We start from the raw sequence: 14,755 nt of genomic DNA, 5'->3' as shown, positions 1-14,755 counted from the left end.
GGATAGATTCATGCTATGCATGAATCTATCCATTGCATATAGGGGGTGGCCTGGAGAGAGGGGGTGGCGCTCGGGCATCACTAATGGATGGGCCGCCACTAGCTTGCACCCCTCCTTTTGTCAAGAACTCAATGACAGCAAGTTGAATTATGCTTGGAATCCATTTACCTGCAATGAAAAAGAAGAAGAGTCACTATGAAGGAAGAGTTATTCTATCAACATGTGAAATTTGAAGTTAATAAAAAAGTTCTGCACACTTTTGCAATACTTTCAGTCTTCTTCTTTTTCATTGCAGGTAAATAATGTATTCCAAGCAGAAGCAATGTGCCGTCATTGAGTTCTTGATGAAGGAGGGGCGCAGGCTGTCCAACATCCACAGGAGGCTACAGAATGTTTACAGAGATCACACAATTGACAAGAGACACCAATGACAAGATATTGCTCTTCTCAATGGTGTCATCTCCATAAACATTCTGTAGTGTTCTGTGGATATCGGACAGCCTGCACCCCTCCTTCATCAAGAAATCAATGACGGCGTGTTGTTTTTGCTTGGAATTCATTATTTACCTGTAATGAAAAAGAAGTATTATGCCACGTACACACGGTCGGACTTTCCGACGGGAAATGTTCGATGTGAGCTTGTTGTCGGAAAGTCCGACCGTGTGTATGCTCCATCGAAAGATTTGCTGTCGGAATTTCCGCACACAAATGTTTGAGAGCAGGTTCTCAAATTTTCCGCCAACTTCACTTTGTTGTCGGAAATTCCGAGTGTGTGTACGCGGCATTAGAGTTACTCTACCAACATGTGAAATTTGAACAGCCAATGTAAGTTAATAAAAATGTTATGCCCGCTTTTATATTACTTTCGGTATAGCCCCCGTAAATAAAGCGTCCAGCAGCAATGACCGAACACAGAAAGAACACAAAAGAACAGGCTGTCTACTTACCTTTGTGATGGCCCATGTGTTAAAATGCTGCAGATTGGCTTTACCAAGGCTGCAGCAGGTTTTTCGACATTTCAAGTGGATCAAATACCCATTCCACACTGTAGGTCTTCCTGTAGGCTCCTACGTTATCTAGTGACAGGAGAAACCACAACACGGCGGTGATAGAGTCTTTTTAAAGTGTACCTGTATGGTGGTACAATGGTGTTAACGTAAACTTGGCCTGGCTAGAAACAGTTCTAAAATTTAGCACCTTGCGGTGCCCAGAAGAGCCTGTGCTATTCCTAAACTTGATCCCTATGTCCCCTTGGAGCCTCTTGGATCCTAGGCCCAGGCTCCAAGTGTTGGCCATGTTGAGATCACGCCCTGCTCCATTCTAGCATTAAGCCCATCCCTTGTCAATCAGTTGCCAACTGCCAGAACCTCAGTGGGCAATTGAAACTTTGGCATTTGACTGTTGTCTGGAAGGGGGTTGGGCTTCAAGACTTGGTCAGAAGTTGAGATCCCTTGTATAGCTTGGGTTTAGGATGCAAGTGGGTGCAACGGGGACCCAGGGATTGATTTTGAAGGCTTGCACCACAAGGCTCCATCAGCTTTTTTGATCATTTTAAATGTTTAGCCCAAGTCAGCTTCATTTAAAACTGACTCTTGTCCCGATTAGTAGACAATAAGGAACGAAAAGAGTTCCCAGGAGCTGCACATCACAGAAAACCCTTCAGGTAAAGAGTGGAAGTAGCCTCAGCCTAGTCTCCATCCCGCTCACACCTCTGACATGTTTCGCCCCGCCCATGGGGGCTTAGTCATAAGAATTGACTAAGCCCTGTGGACAGGGTGAAATACATTGGGGTGTGACCTAGACATATTCTAGACTGGGAATGCTTCCAATCTACATGTGGGATTTGTGTGATGTGGATATGGGACTTATTTTCCTTCCTCATTGACGTCTATGGAGCTGAGACAAGCTCTTTCCCTGTCTGCATTCCCAATGGTTGTCATCATATAAGGACGTATTAGAGCCTTAATTTCTGTGTATGGAGTCACACCAACTCCATACAAATACCGTACTGGTGACCCCACAATAGGGATAAAACTTTTTCGCAGAAGGGAGTTTCACAAGACACGTGGCCACTCATTAAAATGAGAAGAAAAGAGGTTTAACCATAAACTACATAGAGCAGGGGTCTTCAAACTACGGCCCTCCAGTTGTTCAGGAACTACAATTCCCATCATGCCTAGTCATGTCTATGAATGTCAGAGTTTTACAAGGCCTCATGGGATGTGTATTTCTGCAACAGCTGGAGGGCCGTAGTTTGAGGATCCCTAACATAGAGGGTGCTTGCATAGTGAGGCACAACTATAAATGTAATCACCTCCTTTTAAAAAATATACTATTGTCAGCTAAAATTATTTTCTTTTCCTGCAAAATAATTTAGTCATACGATTTCAAAGATTGTCCTACAAAGCAGCCACCATAAAATCCAGCTTCTTGACCACATTGGCAGTTGGCCAACACTAACAAAGGATTACGGGGTGCATCTGTACCAGTTTTAACAATGGTATGATGGGTTTGGGTGGTAGTGGGAATGTCTGAAGAGCATCATTCTAAAAGTAAACATACCCTTCGAAATTGGCGGTTTACTGAAAGCAATTTTTTTTATTTTTTTGTTAATTGGCAATATGAGCTTTTCAATAATTTTTGCAGTTCTCACGACTGATTCATTCCAGTTCTAGAGGTTATTTGTTTGGCTAAATAAGCAGTTCTAATTAATTACATTTCAGAGGAAGCAAACACCAAGTCTGCACCCAAGCAATTAATTGGATCTGGCTGTAATAAATGGAACATAATGTAAATGTTATTATGTTTTGAATTAATTAAACTAATATTGCACCTCTCAGTGGGAGGTTGTTTTTTTTTTTTTTCTTTTTTTTTGTACCATTTTAGTAAAGGAAACAAGTAAATTCATTTTAAAAATTACAAATACCCTATATTACCAAAAATATTGGGACGCCTGCCTTCACACGCACAAGGTTTAGGAGTGTGTCTATGGGAATGTGTAACCATTCTTCCAGAAGGGCATTTGTGAGGTCAGGCACTGATTTTTGGATGAGAACGCTTGGCTGGCGGTTTCTGCTCTAATTCGTCACCAAAGGTGGTCTATCAGGTTGAGGTCAGGACTCTTTGCAGGTCAGTCAAGTTCCTCCACCCCCAAACTCACAAATTCATGTCTTTATGGACCTTGCCATGTTCTTTGAAGATTCTCACATAGAGCGGGGGGGGGGGGGGAGAAAATCCCCCACCGCCTGTGACTTTGGGGAGCCAGCGACGTGCGGGGCCAGTGGATCTGTAACACGTTACACCCTGAATATGGGTGTAACATGTTACAAATGGTGAACTTATCCTTTAAAGCTGTTATCTTCTTTGAAATTCAAGTAAATTGAAAGAAACTTAAAGGGGTTGTAAACCCTTGTGGTTTTTCTCCTCAATACATTCTAAGCATTGAGGTTAAAAACCTCTTGTAGTGCACCAGCCCCCCAGACCCCCCCTATTACTTACCTGAGCCAAATCGTTCCCGTGCCGGGGATGAGCACACACACACACACACGTGGGCCCCACCGCCCAGTGGCACGGAGGAACCACACTGTACGTGCCGCCTGCCTCACTAAAATAATAATTATTATTAACGATTTATATAGCGCCAACAGTTTACGCAGCGCTTTACAATGTATAGGGGGGACAACACAATTACAGTACAATACAAAAGGTAAAGGAGGGCCCTGCTCGTAGAGCTTACATTCTAAAGGGAGGGGGTGGTGGTACAAAAGGTAATAAATAAATAATGATAAGGAATTTGGATTAACAAGCAAGGATGCCCATATTTGAAATCACCCAACCAGGCCCCACACCAGAAGGATCACGCCCCTTCTTCAGCTGGTAACATGGGTCTGTTCCTATCTGTCCTGGCACAAGACTACAGAGAATTTTGAGGTCAACAGAGCGCAACACTATATTCCCTCCACCAGTTCTTCAGCACAGCATACTTGTCTTGCTCCAACCTGTAGGCTTGAAAGGGGAACATCATAAATTTTCAAGGCCTCACTTATTCTGTGGTCCAGGCCCTATCCCTAGGAAGGTTCTGTACCGCAGCAGCTCTAGGATAGGGATCCACCGCCAAAAAGGGCATGTTTAAACAAACACTAATCCAACCTTTCCAAGCCACTTTGAGAGCAGTCACAGTCCGCATGGCAACATTTGTTGTCTATCTTCAAGGCACAGGCACACCTGAAGCTATAGGCAAAAAGTCCTGCTCACAATGTCTACCCAGCTCCCCTGCAACATTCTTCAGTGAAAAGGTTTCCTCTCCGGTACAGCTTCTACAGGTCAGCTTCTTCCTGCAAGTGTCCTTTAAACCCAGGTTCCTCCAGGCCCCCAGCCAGACACATGCTGAGGCCTACCAGCTATAGTTCCTCAGGACATTGGTGTATCTCCCAGGGGCAGACGCCCAAGGAGAAGACCCTTCTGAACAAGCCTCCCAAACATCTTCTCCCCAGCCACCTTGTGGGCACCCCTTCTCAGGGATGCCCTGAGGTCAGATAAATATTTCCAGCTCGGGCTGACACTCCTACTCCTAAGCTTCAGGAGCAATCAACCACCAAGCCTAGGTAAACCTGGCCAGACCTAGAAAACAGATTGTTGTTCCAGTGAGTGTAGCAGAGCCAAAACTTTATTTAAAAGCTGAAATCCCAGAAAATTAATTTTACAAGACCGGTCCATGTGGCTCCTAACCCCCCGTGGTCTAGTGGTCTTGTATGGTGGATTGTTCCTGATGTCATCACACCAATAGACTTGCTCTGGATGTGAAGGCATCAGGAACAATCCACCACTGGATCATGGGGGAGCGAGGCGCATAGGATCGGGTGAGTGTACCGCTTTTTGCCCGCCCCTTGACAAAATGAGCAGTAAACCTATGCAATCCGGGCACAGCCCCACTGTTCCGGGGAAAAAAATTTGCCTGGAGTTCAGCATTAAAGAGGAAGTAAACCCTGATGGGTTTACTTCCTCTTTGATTCCCTGCAAAGGTAAAGCATAATGGACTACTATGCATCGCATAGTAGTCTATTATGTGTCACTTACCTGACACAGGATCCAGCGATGTCACCGCTGTCCCCTGTAGTTCAGAGCGTCCATCTTCTTGGTGGGTCTCGCTGCTCCGGTGCTGTGATTAGACGTCACTCGCGCGCATGCGCACGGGAGCCGACACTCTGCGGCATATCGCCGCGATCTGCGGCTTGCCCAGTGCGCCTGCGCGCCGTAGACAGCGGTGGCTGTCTTCAGGTAAATATCTCCTAAACCGTATAGGTTTAGGAGATATTTCTTGGACCTACAGGTAAGCCTTAATCTAGGCTTACCTGTAGGTCAAAGTGGTTTGTAAGGGTTTACAACCACTTTAATCTGTCTGGAGCAGGGTGCTACATCTGTAGGGTTTACAACCACTTTAAAGGATAACCAAACCCAAGAAGAAAAATATACTATATAACGCACCCTACCAGTTTTTAGATATATTGGCTGCATTCGTTTTGTCACCTGGTGATGCTGCCAGTAACACACGTCCAGCCAGGGTGATAGGGTGACAACACTCATTCATTGGTCTGTATCCGGACTACAGAAGCCCATCACTCTTGCCGTGGCAGCTGGTGTTTTTTTTTGGGGGGGGGGGGCGCAAACCCCCCCCCCCTCGGTCGTCTGGCAGCTTTAGGTAGGTTCGGTGGTCGGGTCACACACCACCCTCCCCCATTAGTCGGTCATCTAGCCCAGCACTTACCCCATCTAGGTTGTGGGCGGCGGGTTGCGGGCTCCTATGGGTGGAGGGCAGCGGCTCCTATGTAATCTCTTCCACTTCTGCATCACGGCAGCTTCCACCGTGCGTCTCCTCCTTCCTCTTCTGCTGTGCGTCTCCTCCCTCCTCTTCCTAGGCATCCAAAAGGATCACCTGTCCTTTCAGCCTAACGAGTGACGCTTCCTGATTGCCTGGGAGGAGGATCAGTCTGGCAATAGCGAATATTCATTCGCTATTGTCACACAACTGGGTGGGCTCAGAGCACAGTGCTCCTTGCCTAGAGTCCAGCCTTTTTTGAAGCCTATTAGAGCCTCTGGCTCTAATCACGTGCTTCAACCCCCCCCCCCCCCCCATGGAATCCATTATCTGGCACGCTGCATGTAGATCAAGGAGCCGGATGCATGAATGGGGGGGGGGGCGCCCATACGCCCCCTAATGAACAGGCCACCGCTGCACTCTTGTATTGTTCAGAACATAGCACGGCATAGTTCTGTAGTCCTTAGAGAACAATGTAACTGATAAATCTCAGCACAAAAATTAAAGCACAGGAGGTTATCATCTCATAAGATTTCTGGAATGTTCAACAGGCTTTTTTTTTTTGTTTTGTTTTAGATGTAACAAAACACTTTCCAAAGTATATTAACAGCCCAAAAGGGACCAAATAAGAGAAATTCATTGTTAGGGTTTACAGTATTAACATAACTTAGATGCAGAATTTTCTTTGGCCGAAACGCATTAGCATGTTACTGCTGTATCCTGCTATGTAACCAATAAACAATTTTCCCCAATATGCGGTTTAATGTTGTATGTATTTCATAAAACTTAATGAAACTTAATAAAAAGTAATTTACGAAAAAAAAAAAAGAAAAAAACAATAAACAATTGTTCCAATAGATGTTACTGAATAGCTGGCTTCATTCATTGTATCAGAGGATTTTCACCACTCCCCATTGGTCAAAAAGTTTTCTGCTAAAATACTAATAATCCAATATATAAAAACAATTTAAAGAATCAATACTTAAAACAACCAAATATCGTAAATACCTATTTCAGATGTTTAGGCTAAAAAATATTTGACAAACTATATAATATACATTTAAAAATGTTTTTTACTATCAATAATTATTTACATTTTTCACATATGGAAAAATATTATAGCAGTCGTAACAGCACCTGATTATTATTTTTTTTTTTTAGCCAAGAATTTTCTTTTTAAATTGATAACAAAAACAGCGTGGTCGATCCAATGTTTGGGGGAGGGGGGGGTAGATAGCTTTTAAATATTGTGTGTATGGGTCAATTTCATAACTATGTATGTTTTATTTTTTTTTTTTTTATTTTTTTTAATAATGCTTTAATTTTCTTAAAAATAATTTTCTTTCATTTACTTCTTGCAGGGTCTGAATGTTTTTGGAGCAAACATGTGTATATTAAATTGCAGAAAGAATTCTCAGAGGTGTCAGTCTTTTTGGGCCACTCTTTCTTTTTTACTTTCCATTCCTAATGAGATTTCTGGAAAATGGCAAGATATCACATACCCCAATTACCCCACACGCACTTTCAGCTCTAAGAGCAACAGGTAACTCAACAAGACATCTCAGCGTGTCTGGGATATTTTTCTCAAGTACCCCCCATAGAAATGCAGTACTCCTTCTCTATGTGCATACATTCACTTTGTTAACCCCTTCTGTGCTGAAATTTCACATTTATATGATATTGCACCCGCCGCTTAGGTCCTCTGACTGTTGCTTAGTGGAAAGCGACCTGCACGCTATTTTAAAGTGTTACGTGAAATTTAAAATAGATCATTTATATGTAATTTTTTTTCATATTGTTTGTATTCCTCCAGTTGCTTTAAAAATTTGAATTAATCAAATATGACATAATGGAGGCGATTTAAAAAAAAAAAAAAAAAATACATTTATATTTCATTATTTTATAATTTGAAGATTTAAAGAGCCTTTAAACAATTTACTCTTTTGATTGCAAATATTTGTCTTGTATTATTAATTTTTTTTTTTCTATTTTTTGCATTACTTACAGTAATGTTAATTAGATTAAAGATCACACTCCAAGGTAAGATCCCTGTTAATTTATATTTAGGCTTGCGGACCATCAGGTCTGTCTGTTTTTAGCATGACAACACAGTTAGTAGTTCACTCTCCTCAGCACACTGCTCTTTTTTCTTTTTCTTTTTTTTTTCCATTTATTTTATATAGAGTGCATGTGCCATACAGTTCTCTCAAATTTGGCTGGTAGAACATTCTTTCATTTTACTCTAATAGTTTATTTTATATAAAAAAATAAAATAAATAGAGAGTATAAAAGTAGGCGTGTTGTTCATAAATCCTAATTATTACGTTAGATTTAATTATATCCAGCACCTAAAATGTATATAAATACCTTTATGTAGCATACAATAACTAAAACACATCTAATAATTCATCTATGACAGTCTAAACAAGTCCCAAATCCAGTTATTATATGATGCACAAGCCTCCTAAAGTAAACAAAAAAACGTAATTTTTCTTCCCTGACTGAGCCAAGTCCTTCTTTATTGGGTTTCACACATTTCCCCTCCCAGATACCGCAGGTCACAGTGAGAGAGTTTCAGCAGCAAAGGCAGCACAGCCAATCAAGAAAGCCGTGGGCAGGACTAGGTGTGGTCAGGTGATTATTGACAATTATGGGCTCTCAAATCAGCAGTGACAATGCTGATAGCCACACCCCCTACAACCTACATGGAAGTGACAACTCTGCTCCCAATTAAGGAGCAGTGGAGCATTGTTGCTACACTATTGCAGGAAGTTGCATTAAGAAGATTGATAGGATAAATACGTTTTTGTTGGACTTTTTAGTGAGGCAGATGTACCTATAATAACGTTACTGCGGTACATATTTTTTTTATTTTAATGGGAGGCTCTAGTTATATTAATTGAAAATATATATATTTAAATCCCTATAAAAGAAGATGTTTTTTTTTTTTTTTTTAAATCATCTATGACTGTTGTAAGTCATATTACAGTCAGTTTGTTATCGTGTAACCTTAAGAAATATACTCAAAAGGTTTTTTTGTAACCATACAATTATTTTTAATAAAATAACCAATTTTAACAAAGTTTTACAATTGTTATTGTACACAATATTATAAAAAAATTATTTTGTCATTGTCATTAATAGAAGAAAATAAACTTAAGGTCATGTATAAACCATATATACTTTGAACATAATTTAAATAAATCTGTAATATTCTTTGTTTCAGGAACAGTTAAGCCGCGTACACACGGGCGGATTGTATGGCCTACTTAGTCCGTCATACAATCCGACGGACAGTCCGTCATACTTTCGAATGAACGGACTTGACCACACACGGATGCACAAACAGTCCGTCGAAAGCTTGCGCGATGACGTGTACAGCACGTACGACGGGACTAGAAATAGGAAGTCCAATACACAGCAATGCAACCTTCCGCCGTGTAAATCCTTTCTGAGCATGCGCCATTCTTAGTCCGTCGAACTAGCCTACTCACGAGCGGATTGTCCGCTGAAACCAAAGTATGACGGACAGTATTACGGAAATTCCGAAATACTTAGTACGCCAGACTGCACGCTGAAAAAGTCCGCTGAAGCCCACACACGAGCGGACTGTCCGCTGAAATGTGTTTCGGCGGACTAAGTAGGCCATACAGTCCGCCCGTGTGTACGCGGCCTAAGGGTTCTAAGTCCTATATACTTAATTTTTCTAATGAAAAATAATAGAATTATTTTTAATCATACAATAAACTTTTATAAAATTAAAGCAATTTTACCAAAGTTTACAATAGTATTATTTTTATGCACGGTATTATTAATTTGAAAATTGGAAGGAGGAAAAAACGGGATTATTGCGGTGCTAAGCATACACATTAACACACAGAAATTTATATTAAAAAATTATATTTTATTACATCATAATAAAGTACAAACATATAAAGGAGCTAAGAGCAGAACACCGTGTTCTGCTTTTAGCTCCTTTATATGTTTGTACTTTATTATGATGTAATATATATTTTTTATATAAATTTTGGTGTATATTGTGTAAGCTTTGCACCGCAATAATCCCATCTTTTCCTCCTTCCAATTTTCAAATATTTAAAAAAAAAATTATAATACCGTGCATAAAAATAATACTATTGTAAACTTTGGTAAAATTGCTTTAATTTTAGAAAAGTTTGGGATGAGGTGCCTTATCTAAAACGGACCACCGCCACTCCTTTTCTCTGTTTTAAAATATTGTTATTTTGTTAATATCAATAGGAATAGGAAGAATAGGATAAAATAAAATAAAGGTCTTGTATAAAAAGTATACACTCAACACCTTGAATTTAAATTTAACTTTAATATTCTTTATGTAGAAGATTTGAATAGGAGAAAATAAAATAAAGGTCTTGTATAAAAAGTATACACTCAACACCTTGAATTTAAATTAAACTTTAATATTCTTTATGTAGAAGATTTCATTTCATATTATTTAGTTCAGCAACAATAAGGGTTTTAATTATTTTCTTCTTAGTTTTTCTAATTAAAAATAATCAAATTATTTTTAATTATACAATTTTAATAAAATAAAAAAAACAATTTCAGCAAAGTTCACGACTGTTGTTTAAATAAAACTGTAATATTATTTTGTTCAGCAACAGTAAGGGTTCTAAGTCTTATCTACTTCATTTTCTTTATATCCTGTCAGCACTGAAGGGATTACAAAATCTGATCTGGCTGTAAATTACAATTTTATTTTACACTGAGGCTTTTTCTCATACATAGAGATCATCAAAATAGACTAACATTATTTCCACTGCCACCCCAGGGAATTTATTTGTTTAGTTTTCATTTTATGACTTAACGGCTAAAAAGTTGTCCCTTGTCCACTGAGACGTTTCATTGAAAGGGAGGAAACACATATTACAGGTTTATGACTAGAAAAGTTCTGGACACATTTTGATTAATTGTTACTCTTTTAAACAAAAAAATTCCTGGGGAATTTGCTTGAAAATGGCTTCGAGTATCCATCATTTCTGCTTTCTAAGAGCAATATTTATGCATAGTGACAATTTAAATAACCAGTTAAGAGATTAGTTACCTCGGAAATGGCTTTGCACACATTTCACATATCCTGCAACCTGTGACTTTACACCTCTCGATGCCATGTTGTGTACACAATGATGGCTTTACCATTTTCCTTTTGCCGGTTATGGAATTGCTTTGACAAATATACTAAAATAATACTTTTAGCAGTTACAGCCTCTGTGATATGAAGACATGTTGGAATATATTTATGTTAAAAACTGTGATGCGTGGTGCTCTGTAGACCACTGGTTGTAAGTCTGGATGTTGAGGTTCACCTGTTTGCTGGATATGTACAGTGTTGGTTGGGAAGATGGTAGACGGTCATATACCAAATGCAATGTACAACCTAGACATAAAGCATTGGATTCTGGATGACTGCACTTCCAAAATCCTCTTTATTGAAGCTCATATGACAGGTGGTTAACAGATGGAGAAGGGGACAACGAGGTAGACACGTTCCACCACCTAAAGGTCAAAACAGCGGGACTTTAAAAGACACCAAAGGACACCTAAGCATACTGTATAACCTCTACATTCCCCCATCATAAGTTGTGAATACACAAGATATGAGGCACAACTTTTCCACACCTAAAGTCTTTACCTGATAGGAGAGTCTCAACACATTGTTGCTTGACTCAGCTTATCAAGAGATGAAAACAGAGGCAATGTCTTATGCCAGCCATTCTCAACCAGTGTTCCTTGAACCATAGGGTTCCATCAGAGATGGCTAGGGGTTCTTTGAGCTGTGGATGACTTTCCACCGATCTGAAGGTGCTTGAATAGCTCTAGGTCCAAAGTTACATGGCATGACTGGTGAGGGGGACATTCTGAGTGCCACTGTAAGGGGAGAATTCTTGCCACTGGCCACCACCGTTGTAACTGTCTTTTTTCCAATGATCACCAATGGACAATGACCACCTTTTGGAGACCCAAAAATTATTCTAAAGGTTCCTCTAGGGCAGGGATCTCCAAACTTTCTAAACAAAGGGCTAGTTTACTGTCCTTCCGACTTTAGGGAGGCCGCATTGTGGCCATTGGGTGTACAAAATGTCCCAGCATCAGTGGGAGTAAACAATCCCCCATAATTGGTTTCAGTGGGAGGAATTGGGCCCTTATTGTTGGTGTCATTGGGAGGAATTGTGCCCATTGTTGGTGTCATTGGGAGGAATCTTGCCTAGGGGTGCACCGAAATTTCGGCCGCCGAAACATATCGTCCGAAAATGGCCTTTTCGGCAATTTACTGAAAAAGAAATATTGCCGATAATTGAGCCGAAAATGGGGCAGGGCCTGCTGGGTACCCATTACAGGGATCCGCCCATTACGGGGATGTCCTTCTGGCACAGTGCACCGCAGTCATCTCCTCTCCTCCTCCCCTCCAATGTCACACTGTCAGCTCTGTGCACATTGTCCCTCCCTCCCACCCCACCACACATTCGTCGTTCCTGCCCTCTCTCCAGAGGTCACATGGTACCATGACATCAGCTCTCACCCCGGTCACATGGCTGCAGTTCCTCCTATCCCCTCTAGCGTGTCACCCAGAGCCGTGTGTCATCAGGCAGCATGCTGTCCCTGCAGCTCCTCCTCTACAGCGTGTCCCGGCAGGTCTGGGGGGCATCCGGGCATCGCTCTGTCAATACAGGCTGGGCTCCTGTCGACGCTTTCAATGTTATGCAACAGAGGAGGCTGGATGTGTTCAGGAAGAGGACGGTGAGAGGCGGCCTGGGGGGTGTGAGCTGTGCCTAGTGCTGACCTGTGACCCCACATCTGCCAACACTGACCTGTGACCCCACATCTGCCAACACTGACCTGTGATCCCACATCTGCCAGCACTGACCTGTGACCCCACATCTGCCAACATTGACCTGTGATCCCACATCTGCCAACACTGACCTGTGTTTCCACATCTGCCAACACTGACCTGTGACCCCACATCTCCCAGCACTGACCTGTGATCCCACATCTGCCAACACTGACCTGTGACCCCACATCTCCCAGCACTGACCTGTGATCCCACATCTGCCAACACTTACCTGTGACCCCACATCTGCCAACACTGACCTGTGATCCCACATCTGCCAACACTGACCTGTGACCCCACATCTGCCAACACTGACCTGTGACCCCACATCTGCCAACACTGACCTGTGATCCCACATCTCCCAGCACTGACCTGTGATCCCACATCTGCCAACACTGACCTGTGACTCAAGCCCTCGTCTCCTAATGCTGACCTATGATCCCCTGTTCTGACCCCATGCCTCTGGACCCTCATGTTCCCCTCCTCTGACCCTTGTCTCCCAACCTTGACCCTAATTTATCAGCACTGACCCTCATCCCCAAATCTCTCAGCACCGACTCTTCTCTTGCCCCATGTCTTCCAGCTCTGACCTGTGTCCCCCTCCTCTGACCCTTGTCTCTCGACCCTGACCCTCATTTCCCAGCACTGACCTACATTCCCACATCTCTCTGCACTGACCTGTGTCTACCTGCTCTAACCCACTTTGCCAATGTCTTGTGGCACTAATTTGATTTTGCACTGACTCGTGTCTCCTGGCACTGAACCACAATCCTATGTCCCCCTGGGCTCACATACTTACCTGTACCATGTCCCCAGTCTCAGACCATCTCCTGTAATGTGTCTGCAGTCTCTGACCATCTCTTGTAATGTGTCCCCAGTCTCTGACCATCTCCTGTATAAAAAAAAAATTTTAAATAGTCACTTTCGGTATCAGTGCTGTTTTGGTATTGGTTTCGGTTTTTCGGCCTAGTGTATTTTTCATTTTCGGTATCGGTTTCGGCACCAAAAAACCCATTCGGTGCATCCCTAATTTTGCCCCATCATTGGTGTGATAGGTAGGAATTGTGCTCCATCCCTGGTGTAATTAGGAGGAATTGTGTACTTGTTAGTGTTAGTAAATAAACTAGTGTCCCAAGGGCCAGAAGAAAGCATAGGAAGGGTCACATCTGGCCCCCGGCCCACAGTTTGGAGACCACTCATCTAGAGTAAAAAGTTAGAGAAAGACTGTCTTATGCAAACAGCAATGTTATTATATAAAACCAAAAAAAAAACAATGAATTAGGGAGGCATCCCCAGATAGATCATGGTCCCGACTCCCCACTATCCTGACATCAGCAAAAAATAGTGAAGGAGGAAACACAGGGAGGCAGAAACCCAACCAGCAGTACCTCATGTCCACACTAGATCATTTGTTTCTGAAACTCACTGTTCAGGACCTGAGAGACGCATTGAGACCATCTCCTATCAGGTAAAGAGTATTAAGGTAGAAAAGTTGTGCCTCGTATCTTGTATATACAGAATTTATGATGGGGAAATGTAGAAGTTATATGTGTTAGTGTCTTTCTGTGTATTCTAAATGCAAACAGCATTGCATGATATTTTAAAATTTAATGTGCTTAAATAAATATGTATCTTTAAAAAAAAAAATGCCTCTATATCATTTGATGTCCTAAAATTCCTACTGTTTTGACTATTTAGGAGTCTAGGTTGTACATTGAATTCCTGGGACTCCATTTATACTTCATCTATACTTCCTTGATAAATGTTGCATAATATGTAGATACCTTCAGCACTAAAATAGGAAGTGGTGGCTTAGAGTTTCATGTCCAAAGGTAACAGCGAAGTACATGATCCTGGACATGTTTCTCAGAGGGGCTAAATGCAACTCGTTGGTAGTTGTTGGAGCACAATAACTCAAGAGGCTGCTCTCAGTTCACAAAGGTATCCTCTAGACCAGAGGTAGGCAACCTTGGAGAGGTGAAGATCTACCTGAACAACATGGAAGAGATCAAAAATCATCAGCGTGCAGCAAGCTTTTTTTTTCTTTTCTTCTTTTTTTTTACAAGGGAGAT

General features: G+C 41.7%; 1 protein-coding gene across 14 annotated transcripts in view; it reads left to right on the top strand.

The window, feature by feature from the left end:
- The window catches only part of CAMTA1 (calmodulin binding transcription activator 1), a 2,106,456-nt gene that overhangs the window by 2,078,624 nt on the left and 13,077 nt on the right, over positions 1 to 14,755 (top strand). For 7 of the 14 annotated variants that reach the window (XM_077458256.1, XM_077458247.1, XM_077458246.1 and 4 more), the window contains one exon: positions 7,177 to 7,358. The exons of 4 other annotated variants lie outside the window; for them this stretch is intronic. In XM_077458256.1, coding sequence (XP_077314382.1) covers positions 7,177 to 7,358 — 182 coding nt within the window. Of the gene's footprint in view, positions 1 to 7,176; positions 7,359 to 7,822; positions 7,856 to 14,755 lie in introns of those variants that run through there. 3 more of the 14 variants (XM_077458255.1, XM_077458254.1, XM_077458248.1) reach the window with 2 other exon arrangements.

The sequence above is a fragment of the Lithobates pipiens genome, unplaced genomic scaffold, assembly GCF_037356315.1.
Source record: "Lithobates pipiens isolate NorthernLeopardFrog02 unplaced genomic scaffold, aLitPip1_a1.2 Scaffold_27, whole genome shotgun sequence".
In the NCBI taxonomy this organism is placed as follows: domain Eukaryota; kingdom Metazoa; phylum Chordata; class Amphibia; order Anura; family Ranidae; genus Lithobates; species Lithobates pipiens.
Note: the sequence above shows the minus strand (reverse complement) of the source record. Positions and strands in the feature narration are given on the sequence as shown.